Source organism: Centroberyx gerrardi, chromosome 3, assembly GCF_048128805.1.
Source record: "Centroberyx gerrardi isolate f3 chromosome 3, fCenGer3.hap1.cur.20231027, whole genome shotgun sequence".
In the NCBI taxonomy this organism is placed as follows: Eukaryota; Metazoa; Chordata; class Actinopteri; order Beryciformes; family Berycidae; genus Centroberyx; species Centroberyx gerrardi.
The window spans coordinates 19858739-19878273 of NC_135999.1; the positions used below are offsets into that span (position 1 = coordinate 19858739).

At 42.2% G+C, this 19535-nt stretch overlaps 2 protein-coding genes across 3 annotated transcripts in view; one reads left to right on the forward strand and one right to left on the reverse strand.

The window, feature by feature from the left end:
- taf5 (TAF5 RNA polymerase II, TATA box binding protein (TBP)-associated factor) overlaps positions 1-19535 on the forward strand; it is a 221842-nt gene that overhangs the window by 81672 nt on the left and 120635 nt on the right. The window lies entirely within an intron of this gene.
- LOC139919136 (inactive phospholipase D5) lies at positions 3648-16256 on the reverse strand. Of its 2 annotated transcripts, none has more exons than XM_071908763.2 (10): positions 16104-16256; positions 9608-9744; positions 9222-9399; positions 8868-8976; positions 8132-8259; positions 6367-6564; positions 5377-5528; positions 4473-4638; positions 4245-4335; positions 3648-3901 (listed from the first exon to the last, which is right to left on the reverse strand). In XM_071908763.2, the coding sequence occupies exons 1-10, from the start codon at positions 16254-16256 to the stop codon at positions 3648-3650; spliced, it is 1566 nt and encodes a 521-aa protein (XP_071764864.1). The 2 variants fall into 2 exon arrangements, with proteins under 2 accessions (XP_071764864.1, XP_071764865.1); XM_071908764.1 differs by lacking the exon at positions 16104-16256 and adding an exon at positions 11566-11601.

Sequence of the window (19535 nt, forward strand, 5' to 3'; positions counted from 1 at the left end):
CACCCACCCTCCCCGTGAGAGAGAGAGAGACACACACACACACACACACACACACACACACACACACACACACACACACACACACACGCACGCACACACGCACACGTAGGCCTACGTTACAAAAAAAGTCAAAAAGCGACAATGTATCCAAATATATTACTTTCAAACAAAGTGTCAGTTTCGACGCCATGAATTGAAAGCCATCACGCTCCCTCTGCTTTGATCCAGAGGTCAGTTCAGATCCACTGCAGCAGGAGCAGCAGCAGCACACAAAAAAAAGTGCTAATAGAGCGGTCTGAAATATCTTTGCCTTTAATCTGTTACCATGACAACGGCACCCCCACCCCTCCCCGTCAGCAGCAGTCCCTCTTTCACGCCACAACAAAAGCAACACTGGTGACACACACCCACTTCACTATTAGCCAGTGAGGATGAAATTTTGTCAGTCAAGAGTGAAAAACTTTGAGTTGAGTTTTTTTAAGAAGCCATGACGAAAATAGAAAATCATTCGATTAATAAACTTGTGGACAAAGGCAACTTATAGTTAACTAAGAAAGGTAGGCCTATTATTCAGATTCTAATAATGTAACTAATCGTTTTTAAACTGTAAACTTCAATCTGGGATTTTCATCAGACAAATGATACAAAACATTTTTTGTAAAAAAAAAATTCCCCTTAAAACCTTATTCCCATACCACTTACATACCACTTTCTACATGTCATATACCGCTTAGATGAATGCTATGACTTTAAAAGGCTGTTCCACAAATATGAAGTTGGTCAAATTTAATTTAGGTGGGTTTATCTTATTACATCCCTGACAGACATCCATCAGTGTGCTGCAGGATTTGTCTCTAAGCTCCAACCTGCTTGACAAAGATAGCCTACATGTGTGGTACTACAGTACCACCCTGTGTTAAAGATGAGAACCAACTCTGTTTCAGTGATGTTAGGTGCAATGCATGTCTTACTACCAATAAAGACTCTTAATACCATGGTGTAAATCTTTCACCATGTATCACAATAAATCACATCTGTTTTTCGGATCAATAATCATCATCCACATAATAAAGTCCAGTTACTTTTCTTGCTAAATTGAATTTACTTAAATATTGTTCTTCACTCAAGTATAACATAATGTTAATAAAACAAAATGTTAAATAATGTTAGGTTTGAGTCTGTTTAATTTTAACTGAATCAATTAAACATTGCCATAGTATATGCAATCATATTGCTAAAACTGAGAGCAATGCTTATAATTAGCAAATTAATTGCATGTGAAATTGAAAGTGAATTGATCCCAAGAGGAATCTACGATTTGTAGTGCAATATATTTTGGTCTATCTTATTTTAGACCATCCTTCATAAATTTTTCATCCTTCAGAAAAGCCTGCTAAAATTGCATCTGAAGTCCTCCGCCCCATCAGCTCCTTCAGCTCCCTCAGCTCCTGACAGTATTTGCCCTTGATATTTTTCAAATATGCATCTTTATTTAGAGGATCAGAGTGGAAAACCTTCCATACCAATGTAATTCAATTTTTTTTTCTTCATTCAAACGCAACTAGACAGTCAGCAAGTCTGCATCTCCCAAAAAATCTCACCACAAGAGGTCAATTTTCATTTTACTTTATTTTTAAAACATTGGGGCCAAAACTTGTGGAATTAATTTTGTCATCTGATAAATCTGTCATCCTCCTTGAAATCTTAGATCGCATCATGATGATAGTGACTATGTCTTTTGTGGCACTCCTACTACTTCTTTTCCTTTTCTTTGGTGATGATGATGATGCATAGGAGGAGGAGGAGGAGGAGGAGGATGGTGGGGAGAGTGCAGAGCTTTAACATCTTTCATAAGAGGACACACTCAGCTCCAACACCACACAGCCTACAGTTCTCACCACGACTGCCAATGATATCTGCCTGTCTAGCTCATCTTGATCCTATAGGAGAGATGGAGTGTCAGACAAGACTCAGTTCAAGCTGACTCATGTTGCTTTGGTCCTTTTCTGTCATTTATTCCACACACTATGGCTCTGAAGTTGCACCGTTTCCCCACTAGGTGACTCTATAGCTCTGCAATAACACAATTTTGAAAGTGTGGTGTGTTCAAGTTGTTATACTGCCCAAAAGAACCTCATTAGATGTGTCTGCCTGCACACATACATATGATTTTTTCTTCTGACAAGTCAGAACTGTAAAGCCCTTTGCCCAAGCTCTAAATCTTAGAATATGCACTGATTCAATTCTCCTGTTTTGACGTTTTGACATCATGTTGAACCTATAGAAGTCTGCCCAACAATCAGTTACACTCTGCAGCTGCAGCTGTTCCTGTGTTTCCTGCCCAAGCCAAAGCGTCTTTTTCACCTTCATTTGTCTCACCTCACACCGAGGAGGTGCACTGGGCAAGTAGCTTAGGTTTTTTACCTTGTTAGTGGCTGTGATGAAAAGAAAATATGTGGGTTGAACAGTGAGAGAAGAACACATTGCATTAGTGCATTCTAGTCAAATGCTGAATAGGAGGAACTGAATAGAAATTGAGTAGCGGGAAAAACCCAGCAATGAAAGCCTAACTGTTATTATACAGGTGGCATCATAACAGACACATGGCTTTGTTGTGGTTGGAGAGTATGTGTGAGTGCTGGCAGCTCTGTCCCGTCCAGCATAGTGTTGCTGAAATAAACACAACAAAAAATAGGCAAACCAGGTAAACTTTAATGAAGTTAATTAGTATATATGAAACTTTTCACAATCAAATAAATAGCTGTAGCACTTCTAAAGGTGTAAACTCAGGTCTATCACTTATACATTCTAGCATATATTTATTTCATGTTCAACAGATTGACCATTGAGAGTGACAGGCATCACCTCAAGACAGGTTGGCACCATAGACTAATATTTATGTTATTATATTTGGCACTGTGGTACCTTTGCTGTGAATGGGTCCTCTTTCCTCTAGGGGGCAACACTGGCAGAACGTGCGTGTGTGTGTGTGTGTGTGTTTGTGTGTGTGTGTGTGTGTGTGTGTGTGTGTGAGAGAGAGAGAGAGAGAGAAAGAGAGAGAGAGAGAGAGAGAGAGAGAGAGATATGAACCATGTGTTTGTGTGTTAATGACAGTAAACATTTAAGAAAAGCACTTGATATTCCTTTTACAATTACAGGCAATATATAAAATAGAGTCCTATATGCTGTGCAAATTCAGGTGTGACTGTAAAAATGCTCTAGATTGCAAACAAAAATATCGGTGCAATAACGGTGCATTATCATCGAATACTAGATGTAATTTTTTAAGTATGTATCTTAGTAACATTTCCATAATTAGAGCATATTGAGCATATTGAATGTGTATATATTCAGCACATTGTTTGACCTAACATCTAGTTTGAATTTGAATATTGCTTTCATGCAGCACATGCTCATATATATTCAACAATCGATTAAACAGTTATGAACTGTTACTAATCAGATTATGAGTTCAGCATTGTCTGTGTTGGCTGCAATTTGAACAATCACAAAATCAAAGTCATAGTCTAATAAAAGGAAAAAATATTTTCATAGGTAGGTATACATTCCTATATTGTGTACAAGTTTTGTAAAATCCAGACTAGTCAGGCTTATGAGGTTGCATAATATAGAAAGACATTCTGTGCTTATAAAGGGATGCTCCACTCTTTTTCCTCCGTGTGACTTTTCACCTCTGCTCGTTGCAGGTTTCTGTATTTGGCCTCTTGGTCCTTACTTCCTTGCAGGCTCTTAGCGTAACGCGATCTCCAGTCTCTCTCATAGACAGCCTTGACCTGCTCCAGTATGGTGACTCCCCTGTCTTTAAGACTGTGCTTCATCTTTACCACCAGCCCAACTCCCGCGTTAAAGGCAAACTCACTCCCCACCCAGTCATGGTTCCCTGTGGACAAACAGGAACCACAGAAACAGAAACCAGCATTATCTCAAGAACGATTGGCATTCTGGTCCTTGTGTTGTACTTTTCCTCTAGGTGTGTGTGTGTGTGTGTGTGTGTGTGTATGTGTGTGTGTGTGTGTGTAAGACTATATATATGCCTGTGTGTCTGTGTGTTAATGAGAGTGACCATTGTTTAAGAAAAGCACTTTGTATGCTTTTTTAAAATTACAGTCAATATATAAAATAGAGACCTAAATACGGTGAAAATGTGACTCTAAAATGCAACATAGATCACAAACAAGAAGTTTAACTGTAAATTGACTGAAAACACATTACACATTGCCTACCAATGTAGACAGCATTGTCGGTCACCATGTACTTGTTGTGGTTGAGTCCGTGTTGAATGTCATCCGTCTGCTCCTTGTGACTAAAAAACTTCTGCAAAAATAAAACTGCACTGACTCAATATGAAAAGAAACAGAAATACAGATTCTTAATGTAATATTTGCAATATGACTAGGGGGAAACACAGAGCCACACTCGTTTTTTTGAGAGAACTGTGTTCCTTCACTCACCACCTCCAGTGAGCAGTTGTGCAGCTGCATGCACAGCGATTTGAGGGAGGTCACAAAGTTAAAGGTGAGGGGGTGAGTCTGCTTCCAAAAGCTTATCAGCAGGCGCACTCTGACTCCTCTCAGCACCACAGCTTCTCTGATCACTTCATCAATGAGGGACCAGTATCTGTTGATGGAGCTATCGTTACTAGACGTCACATGCATTAGAGTCTAAAGGCACCGGTAACACATATGAATCTCAAATGAAAGTTAAGTGGATAAGAATATTGCTGGCTGTGTTCACTCAGGCAGAGGTGGAGACAGAGCTGCACTTCCCTCTGAACTGCACTAGATATGAAAATGTGAAAACCTGAGTCAGGAGAGACAACTGACCTAACTACTAAAACTTTCTATTTTCCTTTGTGTGTGATTGAATAATTGCAGTTTTCTATTGCTCAATTATTATAATTGTTATTATTGCTACTTTTATTGTTTGTCACTGTTTTGCTTTGGCAACAGATACTGAAGTATTTAATGCCAATAAATATTTAATAAATAAATGTTCTTACTGGGGCAACACACAAACAACTCAGAATACATCAAAGTTGACATCAGTGTTTTCCAGTTTAAAATAGATGTGGTTGTCTTCCGATGTCCTAAAATGTTTGTTTGCTTCGGTTTTGGCATTGTAAGGTTTTGAAAGAAGAGGCAAAACATGATAAGGCACATTTCCAGATCCATGTATCATTGTCAGGAGTGAGGTTGGGCCTACATGAGTGTGTTGGTGTGTCACAGTCTAAAGGCAGATATTTATCTCAAAATGCACACGGGACAGGAATTGACCTCGCAAATAATGTCACAGGAAACTACATTTGAATGTCAAAAGCTGTTATGGATACGGTGCCTTTGATGCTGAACGCTTTACCTTGTGACTGGGGTCCCTCTGAAGCTCCTGTTCACCAGAGGGAGGTAGTCTGTCACGGATATGAAGATAAATGTCTTTGCACTCTGGATGACGTGATGGATGGCGTCGACATCTCTGGTTCGATCTTTAGGGCAGAAGAGCTCAGGAGAGGTCTGCAGAAAGGATACATCACTTAGACAAGTTTGCACCACACATGATGTATAATGATTACAGAAATTGAAGGATATAATGGCAACAGAGCTTTTAATGTTCAGTACTTTTTTTCCCCTGATACAACAAACAAACAACCCAGGGCAAACGCCCCAGTGAAAAATGTTCTACAAATAAAAACAAACTGATGGTGCCTTCCAATTTTCCAAAATCTCCGGCAGCTTCAGTTTTTGTTGAAGCGTAAGATCTTGAACGAGGATGAGGCAAGAAAAACAACAAGGCACATCTCCAGGCCCATGCATCATTATCAGAACCGAGGCACAGGAGCAGGTTGGGCTCGCCAGCAGCCTATCACAGTACGGCTCCATTACTTCCTATAGGATGATAAATGTTCCCAATCCCACTGATAAGCATCTTGTCGCTTAGAGGGGAGCAAGATTCATTACTGTCAAATTAGACTGAGGTATTGAAATATTCAGATCCAAGACTTTCCTCAGCGTGATATTGCCATGATTAATCACCCCATATGGGTGTCTGTTATTGATTGATAATGAAACTTTTATGAAGACATTCACCATCTAGTCAGGAGTCAGGAAATTGGTGCCTCAAGAAGAATAAAATCAGTCTAGCTTTGGACTTTGGTAGTTAGATAAGTTAAAGATAAGATAAAATTGGGAATTATGTTGAATTCTGTCTATGTAATAACGAATAGACACAGACCAGTGACAGTGATTTATTTCAGACACGTACTCTGTTGCTTTTGCATTACCTCTGACTGCATGTGGAGTCGAATCGTGTGATAGCATGCAGCAGATACTGTAACATAAAGGTGTTCCTCACAGACACATAAGCAGCGGCCTGGGTAGCGTTGAGCTGCAGCTCCAGGGCATCGTCCTTGCCGTAGAGGGCTGTGACTCTCTTCGACCAGATGGAGGGGATGTAGTCTCTGTGCTGGAGCTGCCAGTAGAAGGAGAAGACTCGGTGGAGGTCCAGGGCCAGGCAGCTGCAGTTGAACACCATCACCCCCAGTTCTTTCCTCTGTGGGGTGGAGGGGAGGAGCGCAGGGGGAGAGGGGATGCAGCAAAAACAAAAACTTAGAGGTAGATAACAGGTGATTTCAGAATGAGAATAAAAGCGCTCTGCTGGAGGATAGAGCTTGTTACATGACTATTTTACAAGATAGTTTTAATTTAATCAGAAAAGGATCAGGTTGTTTCCTTGACTGAGGTGAGTCTCTAACAAGCAAGAACAGCAAAAATGGACAGTGAATAAGAGATAATGATTCTAAATATATTCTTGCTTGGTCATTGACTACACTGCAGAAATTTGTTTGGTGTTTGTTCTATTTTGGTGTGTGACCCAGATGGAAGCACACAAACTTTTCAATCTATTCCATTACCATGTATGGTTAATTTCTGACACATTCTGTCTTCCTCCCTGCCTGTCTGTCTGTTGCTCTGTTCTGCTGTGTGTGTCTGTGTGTGTGTGTGCGTGCGTGTGTGTGTGTGTGTGTGTGTGTGTGTGTGTGTGTGTGTGCATGCACGCGTCTAAGTGTCTATTCCTTCCTCCTGGCTCCTTAGTTAATTACACTCAACAGTAGTTCTACCTCCAGCCAGCTCTGAAGCATGAAAAGTGCCAGGTAATCACTTCAGACTACAGTATGCTAATGCGCTGTGGTACCTTGTACAGCGCTCTCCATTGTGAATTAAACGCTAAATGCAAAATGAAATGCTACTTGTCTTTCTGTCCGGCCTCAGGCAGCAGTCTTAAATCATCCCTGATGGCCATTTAGAGCTGCTGGAATAATTGCATAAAAAGACAGGTGTTAAGGTTACGGTGAACGTTAGAAGTATAGCCTGCTAACTTCTGGACTGTGATTATAAAGTCCCTGTGGTGAGCAAAGGTCATCATTTAATTTACTTTCGGTATGTCCAACCTTCATTTCTGAGAGAATGAAAGCTCAACCTGCCTGCTATTTAGCAGCCATTTTGAGTATACCACCAGAGAGCGTTTCATTTAATGGCAGTAAAAGGCCAGATCTGAATTGCAGAACAGATGATACCTGACAGATGTTTGATTATCCACAGTTGCTAGTTTTTGTGCTTTCCGACTGCATACTATACGAAGGTGGTGGTATTAGCAGTATTATCGATTGTGGCCCCATTTCTCTGCCGCATTTTTCCTCTCTCTGCCTCATCTGTTTTCTATTTTTCCCATGTTCTTGTCACTGTTTGTCTCAGCATCTATTGCATGCTCAGCCGTCCCGATGGGGGATCCCTCTTTGACTTGGCCCGCCCAAGGTTTCTTAGACGTTTTTCCTTGTACCCATTGAGGGTCTAAGGCTGGTGGTGCTGGTAGGTTAGGCTATGTAGAATAGCTAGGCTGTTTTGTCTTGCTAAAATCTGCTTTTGTGTGTCTTATGTATCCTGATGTTTGTCCTGTACCATTCTGTTCTATGGTTGATTGTTGATCAGTTAGACCTAGTCAGGCTCTTTCCCTGTAAAGTCCTTTGAGACATGCATGTGATAAAGGGCTATATACATAAGCAAACTTGAAACTTGAAACTTATTAGCATTTGCTTAGTGTCTGTGTTTGCAGTTGGTACCTTGGAGAGTGACCTCCAGTCCATATCAGCGCTCCCAATGTAAATATGCTTCCGATCCACTATCCAGAATGATGAATGCAGTCCTCCTCTAGTCAGAGCGGTCATATTAACAAAATGAACCTCTGCATCTAGCGAGAGAGACAGAGAGGGGAGACAGGGATTAGTGAGACAGCATGTGTGAGAAGAGAGAGAGAGAGAGAGAGAGAGAGAGAGAGGGAGGAAAAGTTTAAGAGAAAGAGGTGGGGAGAATCAGGGAAGACTGCCAGTTGGCCTCGGACTGCCTGACGGACATGCGGGCAGAGCAGGCAGGCAGCCTCGGAGGCAGAGGCTCTGACAGGAAGCTAGTCAGGTACATTTGCACATTCATGATTTTTGACCTTGGCGGGGAAGTTTGGCCAAGACGAAGGTTGTATGACCCGCGCTGTGGGGCTGCTGGAGGGGGCTGCTGGTGTAAATGAGTCTGCATCTGTTTGCCTTGAGAGATGCTGTATGCAATATGTACAATAAAATATGTAATGTGCTGCTGGCCTACAGCAGGCTAATAACGACTTAGAGGAATCTGGTTTGTTCATATACGGCAAAAAATATGTTGATCTTAACTGATCATCTCATGACAGCTCCATGGTCGTAGGAGATATAAATTTTAACACTGGTTTTAGTATTAATTCTAATTAATTAGGTTTTAGTATTCACCTAATTAATTCATTTATGAAGTCAAAATGTGACAGTCACTCACCATGGTCCGCCAAGGTCCTCAGTTCAGCAGAGTTAATCAGGCTGCTGGCAATCTTCAGTCTAACCCCACGAGACTTCAGGCTGAGCAGCCTCTGGAACAAAAGCTGACCCTGAGGAAGAGAGTGATGTACTATAGTACTGTTGTTGAACATTTGTGCAGTGCGTCCTCTAAAGGATCTCTCATAAAAAAGCAGATTTCTTCTATCTCAGCAGGACTAGCCTGAAGTCTACATACAATTTTGTCTTTATTAGAAAATTATTTCATTTCTTACTAGATAACTCTTGAGAAATGCAGTCAGTTTATTTTCTGTAGGAATATCAGGCCATGTTTTGAGACTCCGCTGTGACTTTGTACCTGTTTGGCAGTGTTAGGCCATGTTTCCAGGTCCCAGGGGTTTAAGTCCCAGACAGGTGACACCACCTCAACTGAGTGCTTTGCCTGGTCCAACAGGGTGTGGAAGCCCACAGAGAGAGGGAGGTGGGATCTATCATCCATGGGGAGGTCATCTGGAATGTTCTCCACAAGCACAATGCTGAAAGCAACACATGCTTTTGTGAGTTTCTGGAAACAAGTCTGTGGGATAATACTGCATAGAAATATTACACAAAACATTACTGCAAACCTTGAACGACTTAACCTCTACTCCAGATAAGATACAATATTTTCTTTGCAGGATTCATAAAGAGAATTTGATGTCTTGCTTCGTTATGTTATCACGTCACAGTTGCGGTACCCCTTACCGACAGTTTCTGCTGCAGTTCTCCTCTGTGATGCCGTCCTCCTCGTCGCCCCACACATCCACTGCTGAGAAGATCAGCGCCACCAGCACACCAAAGCAACAGACCAGGGCAAAGATGGCAATGCACTTCTGCTGGGACTGGGAGATGAGTGACACGCACGCACACACACACACACACACACACACATATAGACACACACAACACACACACACACACACACACACACACACACACACACACACACACACACACACACACAAACACACATAAGCCAGTTATTATGAAGGATGTGTAATCAATGGTATTATATTGAATACAGCTGACTTATTGACCACAGGTCAGCTGTTCTCCTGCTGTTATCCAGCAGGTTAACACTAGACAGACATAGACATTGACAAGCCAATTAGTTTTGGGTGGTGTACAAAGGGGAAATTATTGGCCATTAAAGTCTGATGTCCTCAGTCAATAGCATTGATTAGGGGTCAAGATTCTCAATCAGTACAGCAACAACTGTAGATCTTCATTCGACAGTAAAAACCCTGGTTTCACAACCCGGCTGCTAAAGAATCCGATGCTGTGGAGCAAAGCTAACACCCCCCAAAAAATGGATTCACAAATCCTACTTTATGCCACAGAGCAGAGGACAAGCGAAGTGGAACGCTCTCCAACTGAAGGCAAATTGATTCACAGTAAAGACCCACTATAAGGAATAGTGGAGTGCTCTGGAATATTCTTTTCAATACACCCACTGCTTTGTTGTTCAGATACATCCGAGCTGAAAGGTGTTTTGTAAACTGTGTGTCAGGATGAAAAAGCAAACTGTGTGTCAGGATGAAAAAGCAAACTGTGTGTCAGGATGAAAAAGCAATAATACAAGCAATAATAAATGCAATATTTGTGTGAATGTGTGTTTGCGCATGTGTGCTGTGTGTGTGTGTGCGTGTTTTCAAAGTATATGCTTGTAATTAAGGATGGAGTGAAAAAGTCAATGTGGTCAATGGTTATTATAATGCAGCAGCCCTCCTCTCCTGATCTATCCTGAGGAGCCTTGATTTCCTTGTTTTAAAAGTGCAGTTAGGCACTTCTGTTTTGCTTACGACCACAGATTTCCACCATCTCATTCCCTACCTTGTTTGGCATTGTTGGCTTGCCCTGTGTTGAGCTATCAACATCGCATTACATATTCTCTTTTATTACGTTAGGTAGATCAATCAAATAAGTAGTATAGTAGCTGTGTAGCCTAGTAGTACTAGTTTTTCTCAGTCCACTCAGTGAAAGATATCTCCCAGCTGCAACTTTTCCTAAATCTGACTATGAAACAAAAGAAAAACATTATTCAGCACTATGCTATGGAGAGGATGGGGGAGTCTCTGTGGAAAACATTGTCAATCCCTTCTCCCACTCTCCTCCCTGCTGTCTGTCTCAGGCGATGAAGCTGAAAGAGTGGTGCCAGCCAGATGCACTTTGCACTCTTCTGTTGTCCGTTGGGACCACTGAGCTCTTCATTACATTTATCAGAGTCAAGAACATGCTTTGACATGGGGATGTGTTTATTCCTGCTGGGAAATAAAGCCTCATGATACACAGCAAGCCTGACAGAGTCAGACAGATGAGCAGGTTTACATGGGCCAGTCAAAAAATCCAATAACATCTTGGATTTGTGATTACAATAATATAATCTCAATGAGTTATTAAACCTATACCTGTACGCAAGGATTAGCACTGTTTATATACACATCTGGGTTTTCATTTGGCAATTGAAGAACCCATTAAAATTTATCTAAAGAAATTTGAGGCTTAATCAAGCAACAAAGTTATGCAAGCCAGTGAGACAAAGCTAACTGTGGCAAACATGCAAAGACACCAACAGCCGGAGGTATCCTGTCACATATGGCACAACAGACACAATATATGCAGATTAAAAAGAAAAATAGATAGTTGAGGACTGTTAACCTCACCTTTACGGGCTCTTGTGCGGTGGTTGACCCCGCCATGATAGTTGTGCTCCTTTAAATCTCTCTGGCAGGTGAGAAACTGCAGCTCAGTCACATACCTTTGTCTGTCTGTCTTTCTGTCTTTCTGCCCCCCCCACCCAGCAACCCTGCCCCCCCTCTGAGCTGCTTACACTCTACCACCGTCTTCATAGTGCTGGTGCCTCACTGTCCCGGATAGTGTGTGTGCCGTTAGGTGTGTGCACCGCAGCTCCTGGTCTGTCCCGTGTCCTGACATGGTCCCTCCAGCCTCTGCTGTGTGTGTGTGTGTGTGTGTGTGTGTGAGAGAGAGAGAGAGAGAATGTGTCTGAGCAGTAGTGTGTGTGCTGCACTCTCTCTCTCCGCTTCTCCACACTGATACAGAAGAGGCAGCGGGAGTGATGGAGAAAGACCAACCCCTCCCGCCCAAACATCCAATACAAAGCTGTGGCTCCGCGCCCCAGCAGCCCCCTCCTCGCTTCCTCCCCGCTCTTCCTCTTCCCTCTATACCCTCCTCTTTTATCTGCCTTGTGAACAAAACTCATCTGGCAGAAAGCAGTTGGGCTTGGCTTGCAGGGGCAGGCTGGGGAGGGATGCTGAAACATGCCACCGGGTGATCCACACTGTGTGACAGCTGCTGTGCAACCCCCAAAATGTTCTGAACTCATTCGGTGACACACACACATCATACATCTACACACACACACAAACACACATCATTTGCTCTGCTCAGACTATAAGAGAATCTAAAATAGCCCTATAACTCCCATTAATAGCTTCAACTGATGACATAACTGTACGTCAGCAGTATTGTGTGCTTTACAGTAAATCCCCACTGTGTTGAAATCATTTTAATTAATGTGCTTTTCAGTAACGCAGCAGGATCCAGTGCAATCACTCATATTTCACTTCCATATAACTTAAAATATAAAGCTCTGCCTCTTCCTATTGCACACAAGTACATAAAAGGGCCTTAGTGGGGAAAAATGAAACATGCAAACACTTTCATCCTCACTTTTATTCACCCCTCTTCTTTTGTCACAGGTAAATGTAGCATTGTTTAATACTAGAAAACAACATTATGCTGCTTACTGAAAGCAGCTGCTCCTGTGCGTACTAGTTCAACACTGTACAGGGAGTAAAAGAAGAATAACCTAATGTGGGAGGAGAGAGAGAGAGAGAGAGAGAGAGAGAGAGAGAGAGATTCTGATTCATGATTCCTGGTGAGAAAGAGTGAGTGGAGAAGTTCTTTGTTGTAACCTACAACAAAGTTATGGTAGCCGTACCTTAGATGACCTCCAGAGTCAAAGGACAGTTACAGAGCCGGAGCCATCTGCTACGGTGTGTTAGAAACCTCACTCATAGTTTAAATATGATAGTTTTAGTTTTTACCTTTTACTGTAGTAGAGTCATTATATTATGCAGTATATTACATCACAAAATAAACCAGCCTGAGGCAATATCTTAATATATAACTCCTCTAAATCCTCATAAATAAGTTACAAAGTTATAAATAATGATACAACTGATGAGTGGTTATTGTTTCCAAAGACTATACAGGGTAAGTGTGAGTTTTTTATTATGAAGGCTTATGGATCACTGTGTGAGGTGCCAGAGAAAGTGGAGAATATTGGTAGCAGTGGGACAAAGTCATAGCAGGGAAACCTACTGTGCATTCTGCCTGTCAGGGCCAGGTGCCCTCTGCACGTCACCCTGTCTGAGAGAGGGAGAGAGAGAGAGAGGGAGAGAGAGAGAGAGAGAGAGAGAGAGAGAGAGAGAGAGAGAGAGAGAGAAACAGAGAGAGAGAGAGAGAGAGAGAGGACAGGAAGGTTTGAGTCACTTCCCGGGAGAGGTGGATGTTGCCAAAGCTGCGCACATGGGACCAAACACACACACACATACACACACACACACACACACACACACACACACACGCTTTCATAAAGGTGCAGAAACAAAGTGACAAATGTTGTTTCCCTTTTCGGTATGAAGACAGGTCTTAAGCTGGTGTCAACACTGAGACAGGACCTCGGGGCAGATTTTAGCTGAGTAACAACATGATATGACACATCCGGCTAACAGTCAGCGGCGTGAAACTGTTGACATATTCAGTTTACCAACTGCAAAGTCGCCAACCATGATATTATTTCTAATTGTAACCCTTTTGATGAATGCACCATTGGATAGTTATGTATGAAATTAATCTCCTATCCGTCTATCTCCTTTTCTTATTGTTGGACAGCAGCTGCACATGCTCACTTCGACACGCTCTCTAATCTGTAGGCTTTCCTAGCAACACTGTTCACAGGAGGCCAGCTCAGAGGTCACCACTGCCTTTTGGGTATTTCCCCCTCCTGACTCTAACCCTAATCCCACACAGGAGACTGATTATAACTGGCCCTGATCTCTAATGGCCACTACAGTGTGGCCGCACAAATGAGATCAGACAGACCAACACGATACAATAGCCTAAATTTGGCATGGTACTGTGTGTGTGTGTGTGTGTGTGTGTGTAGGAGGAAAACAGGGATAACTCTCTAGCGGAGGAACCTTGCGATCTACATTTTTTCAACCGTTCTGGCTCACAGTTTTATTTTACTGTAATGAATGGCAACTGGATCCTGTGGATTTTCCTGTGGATTTTCCTCTTACATTTATGATTATTCAACATTACATACCGTCACTAGTTAGCCACCCACGCATGCATTATGCCACCCCCCACAGCCTGTGAAGGACTTCTCAATGTAGAAACCAGGTGTTTCACCTTCACACCACTAACTCAGCAGCAGGTTTCTCAGGCGTACGCAGGATGTGATGTGTTTTTTGCGTTTCCATGGCGTCACGGTCAGGGTCAGGCATGTGATATGTGCTGAGTGAAAGCTGACTGGGCGCGACGCCATGGGAGACGGCCGGGCCCCATGCCAGCTGTGAGAGGGCACAGGAACGGTGTATGGGGAGTGGATCGGGAGCCAACAGTGAAAAATGATCCAGTTAGGCTGCCTGGTTCACAAAGCCCCATCAATGAGTGTCTGTCCATAGCAGAGCGCTGGGTCTATAGCTGTATGGTCCCAGCCTCAGGGTCCAGAGCCAACTGCTTAAATCAAGCGTAGGCAACAGAGGCTAAAACTACTATAAATCAGAGTGGAGAGGACTGAATTCAATTTGATCATAGAACTGACGAAGGAGGAATAATTTCTTCATGATTAAGCATTTAGGGGATGGAATAAGCACAAGAAAAATAAGATGAGGGAAAACACAAAAGGAAACTATTTAATCAAGCAAACAGTCGTATTGATAAAGATCCATACAAAGGCTGTGGAACAGTTAATATGGCTATAGAGTACATGCACATATTAGGTTATTGTTTAGTGTTTGAGTGGATACACTCAAAACATGCTGATGATAATTAATGCATTAGAATAATGCAATAATGCATTAGAAGTGGTTCCTCTCCCTTTAGTTTTCTTGTATTTTGCCTTCTTGAAAATCATTTGCCCTTCTCTGCTCCCTCCACAGGCCCGTCTCTTGAGTTTCACAGTTTTATACTGATGCACAATGTGTTTCGCAACTTGTATATGAGTGTAGACAGATTGAGTTTGTGTGTACAGGAGAGTGTGTAGCCTGACTCTTCTGAGGCATAAATGCAGTCCACTGCTCATGCAAATTATTTCTCTGTCAATAGGAAATTTTAGGGAAGGTCTTTGGCACATCAAACATCGCACCTGCCCATATAGGAAATATTTATTAAGAATCACTGCTAAAAGAGAGAACAGAGCTGAGTGTTAAATTCTGAAGGTTAAGGGGGTAGGTAGTGCGTGTGTCTGTGTGTGTGTGTGTGCGAGCATGTGAGTGTGTGTGTGCTTGGTGTGGGGCAGCAGTAAAGAAAGTGGTAATCAATTCTCATTGAAGGCAAACAGAGCACAATTGCAAACTTCCCCAGCTGCAATTCTCCAGTGGCGAAGCTGGCGCACCACAGGCATGCAAAATGAATCGGTCTCCACTGGATGAAACTAATGCCTTGGCTGAACCCACAGGACTGGAGCAGAGTCATATGCCATATTGCATATTGGATATTGCGGGTGGTGAATTGTTTCTTTTGGATACGCCTCTCAAAACAGTATTTCATGCTAGAACTCTTGAGCCAGTGGCCTGCTGAGGTATGTTGCATCTTAAAGGGTTTCACTGAGATCATGAATATTCATCAGACCAAACATAAACTTGTCCCTGACAAAACTGTTCAATGAAGAAATTCTATGTGCTGGTTGTAAAATCGGAGATAAAGATTCTCAGTCAGTTGCCAAGACTTAACTTCAGCTCTCCACTTCCCTAAAGGCAGGCATACAGTAGAGTAAATCATTTTGTCATGAACTGTGATAGATTCTTGGATGTTGGCTCCTCTTTTGTGAATGGTAAAATCTTGTAATGTGAGTATTCCTCAGACAAAAAGTCCCATTGTGTCTACCAGCCCTGACAGCCAATCCCTTGTCTGTGGTATTATGCGTTTGGAGTGCTTTCAGAACACTCACCTGCTCCAGCTTGTCTTTGCATCGGAGCCAGATGGATGCAGAATAGCCCTGTTGTTGAACAGCACTGTAGATGTTGCTTTCCACCCGGGGTAGAGAGGGAAGGGGTGCTGGGGGAGCCTCATGCCCCCTCAACCCTAGACCTGACAGTTCCATCGATGACCTGTGTTCTGGTGAGGCGTGCACATACACACACACACACACACACACACACACACACACACACACACACACACAGCCAAGCACACACACAGAGATGCTGTCACTCACAAACTCCTATCTTCCCTCTTGTCATTCAATAGCTGAATCAGCCACGGTATATCTACAGTATCCACCCTGTCTGTGTGGCCAGAGCACCAGTGACTCCTCGGTCTCCCACACACTGGGTGGGGTGGAGTGTGTATCGGCGGGGTGGGGTTGAGGGGAGGGTGGCGGGGGGGTCTCCCAGGCTGGATGGGAGGGGCGGCTGGGCTTGTGGAAGGGGCGGAGGTGCAACAGGAGCTGCTGCAGGATGGATGAGACAGAGAGTGGCAGACAGAGTAGAAGAGTAATCTGATTGAGAAAAGTATGGAAATACAATGAGGAGACTATCAGGCATGAAGACACGCACACTTTCTCACACACACATACACACACACAAATGTATGAAATCTAATTTTACACACTTGCACTGCATATACAGAATACTGATAGGCAGACACAGAATGTCCTGAGGTAGCCTCACCTCAAGGCACCTCCTGCAGAGCGCCTGAAAGACACCATATACACCATGTGAACGGAGCATGTGCACACACACACACACACACACACACACACACACACACACACAAAAGATGACAGGAGTTTATTATAGCCTGCACAGTTTATGTTATGGATATAGAAAGTTGCGAGCAGAATTGATTTTGCACTGATGTCATTTAAAACTTAAATTTTACATTTTAATTTAAAACTTTTAATGGCTAGATTTGGTCTTGGCAGCAGTTCTTGCAGGACATTTCAAAATGAGACCATGACAGCTGTCATTATTTTTAGGAATATCTCATTTTGCATGTGAGTTCTACCCACCTTTCAGCTTCCCAGCAGAAGATACTGGGGTTAATAAGCTCTTACTCTGGCTGGAGTGTACCTACTTAACAATTGTTTTTGAACGGCACACTAATTCTGTACCACCCTACAGCGAATTCCAATACTCAAGCTGCTGACAAGGCATTTTTATTTTATTTTCCCCCTCCTGATACCTCCCCAATGCCCATAAGCAATAATGGTCCATCAGCGAGGGAGTATAGAATATGTAAATGCCCCAGGACCCTGCACACACACAGTTTAGCACCATACATCTTATTCACTGTAAAGCCGCATAGGTGCTAAATCATCAATGGCAGCTCAAATTACACTGAATAGTGCATAGGGCACATGCTGTGCAGCACATGGCAAATATTTTCTATTCTATTTCATTTTTAGTCGGTCTACATGAGCAAATAAACACATTGTTTTCACTAATAAACACATCATTATTCTCATGTATAATTTAGCTTTGTCACTATTAGTCCAGATTGACACCTCAGAGCAAAATGAAAACTACGATATCAATATTTTATTCTCATACAATAAAGGCAAGCAATTTTAGTACAGCAACAAACAAGGAACCTGAATTCAATTCAGCTAAGTGGGAAACAATTTAGCCAAACTGTTCCCACTTAGGTGAAAACCTGCAGCGGGGCTGATGTGCACCAGCGGCCCCGATGAATGTTGTTCGCAGGGGAGCAAAACCCTGACACAGCTTTAAGGATTAAGGAAGTGGAGCAGAATATCTTGAGACACACAATTAGTAGTACAGTGGCTCTGGCACTGTGGCCTCTAAAACCCAATTTGTCCTGTGTGCTCGCCTCTGCAATGACTGAAAGAGGCCAGACAGTGGGGGAGACTGGGCTGGAGCGTGGTGAGAGGCTCTAGAAGGGACGGCTGTCGATGCTGGTCGCCCAGGGGAGTTTCTGCTGGAGCGATGTAAAGGAAGAAGAGGAATGCTGGCTGGAAATCTTTACTGGAATAATCTGCTTTCCCCTCAGAACAAGATTGAATCAGGTTTGACCTCATATCTTATCTTCTATCTTTCTTCCACATTAGTTTTCTCATCAATGTACAATCAAAATCTTTCAGCAGCTTATTTACTAAACCGTGTGCTTGCAATTGTGGAAATTATGTAAATAAATAACAAACAAACAAAATAGCTCATGATTATCATGCATTTTATTGGAAATGAGACATACAATACATAGGTATTTGCAAAATCAACATGTAACTTAACATCATAACAAATAAAAATTTCATACAAAACATTCAAACAAAAATTCTCCAAATGCTCAAACAGAATTAAAAGACAAAGTACAGTAGGTGCTGAGCACAAAATGCTATTATTAATCTTTATTAAAGTTGTTTTGGCTGAAATATTTCAACAGTTCAGATCAGGTTACATTCATGTGTAAACATTGGTATGAGGCAAGACATTGGCAGGTTGGAAAAATTACAGTTATTACACTGTCCTTCCTTTCATTGCTTCATTTACAATTAAATGCAGTCTCAGGACTTAGAGGTAGCCCCTGTCTATGCTGGTTCAAACACAACATTTTGTTTGTAATCAGAAAATAATTTGACAAACCAATCCTCTACAGGCAGCTTGCTCTGAACCCTGCTTTTTTTTTGGTTGAGGACATCAACATGTCAGCAATACAGTAAATGAGCTCAAAGCCAGTATTCATAGGGGCGCACCATGTCCTGGTCCCTCAGCGATGAATAATAACATTTATCAGCTGTGAAATGTGCAAAGAAACAAATTTTCCTTCCCCCACCATCTGCTATACACTGTAGCTTCTCCGATCTCCAACTGTAATGATAGTTTGATCCAGGGCACTTGTGACAAAATACACTCGGAAGAGGAAAACCTTTCTGGGAGCTACATTTGATTTAGTAGTTTCTATTACCACACATGGTCTATCTTTGATACACTAGTTTCAATTGACATACCGCCACAAGAAAAAGGCATGGATGGGAGTTTTCTATTTAGCTATCATAAACATTTACGTAGATACATATTGTACATACCCTATTCATTTCCCAACAAATAAATAAGCAATGTAGCCTTTTCTAATGGAAAAATCAACATTGAAACAAGCTTGGGAAGTGTAATTGCAACAGGCGACAAGTTATTAGGTTGTTTTTTTTTTTGTTTGTTTTTTTTACAAATGATGCTATGGCAAGGTATTTCGAAGAACACTTTTTCCTACACATCTCTGCTGAAATCTTTTTTTGACACCATGGCACCTTTCCAGTTTCTGTTTCTGCATTGACCTTCAGTGTAGAGGTTAGTCAAGCTTATCAGTCTGACAAAGACTTCATGGCTTGCAAGACTGAGTTTCACTTTTTGTAAAAGTCAGCAGT

Excerpts from the sequence above, each read along its gene's own strand:
- LOC139919136 (XM_071908763.2), bottom strand. The coding sequence starts at position 16,256 with ATGGAACTGTCAGGTCTAGGGTTGAGGGGGCATGAGGCTCCCCCAGCA. Across the intron at positions 8,977-9,221 it reads GGCCTAACACTGCCAAACAG|GGTCAGCTTTTGTTCCAGAG; the intron begins GTACAAAGTCAC and ends TCTCTTCCTCAG. Across the intron at positions 4,639-5,376 it reads AGAGGGACCCCAGTCACAAG|ATACTGGTCCCTCATTGATG; the intron begins GTAAAGCGTTCA and ends CTCCATCAACAG.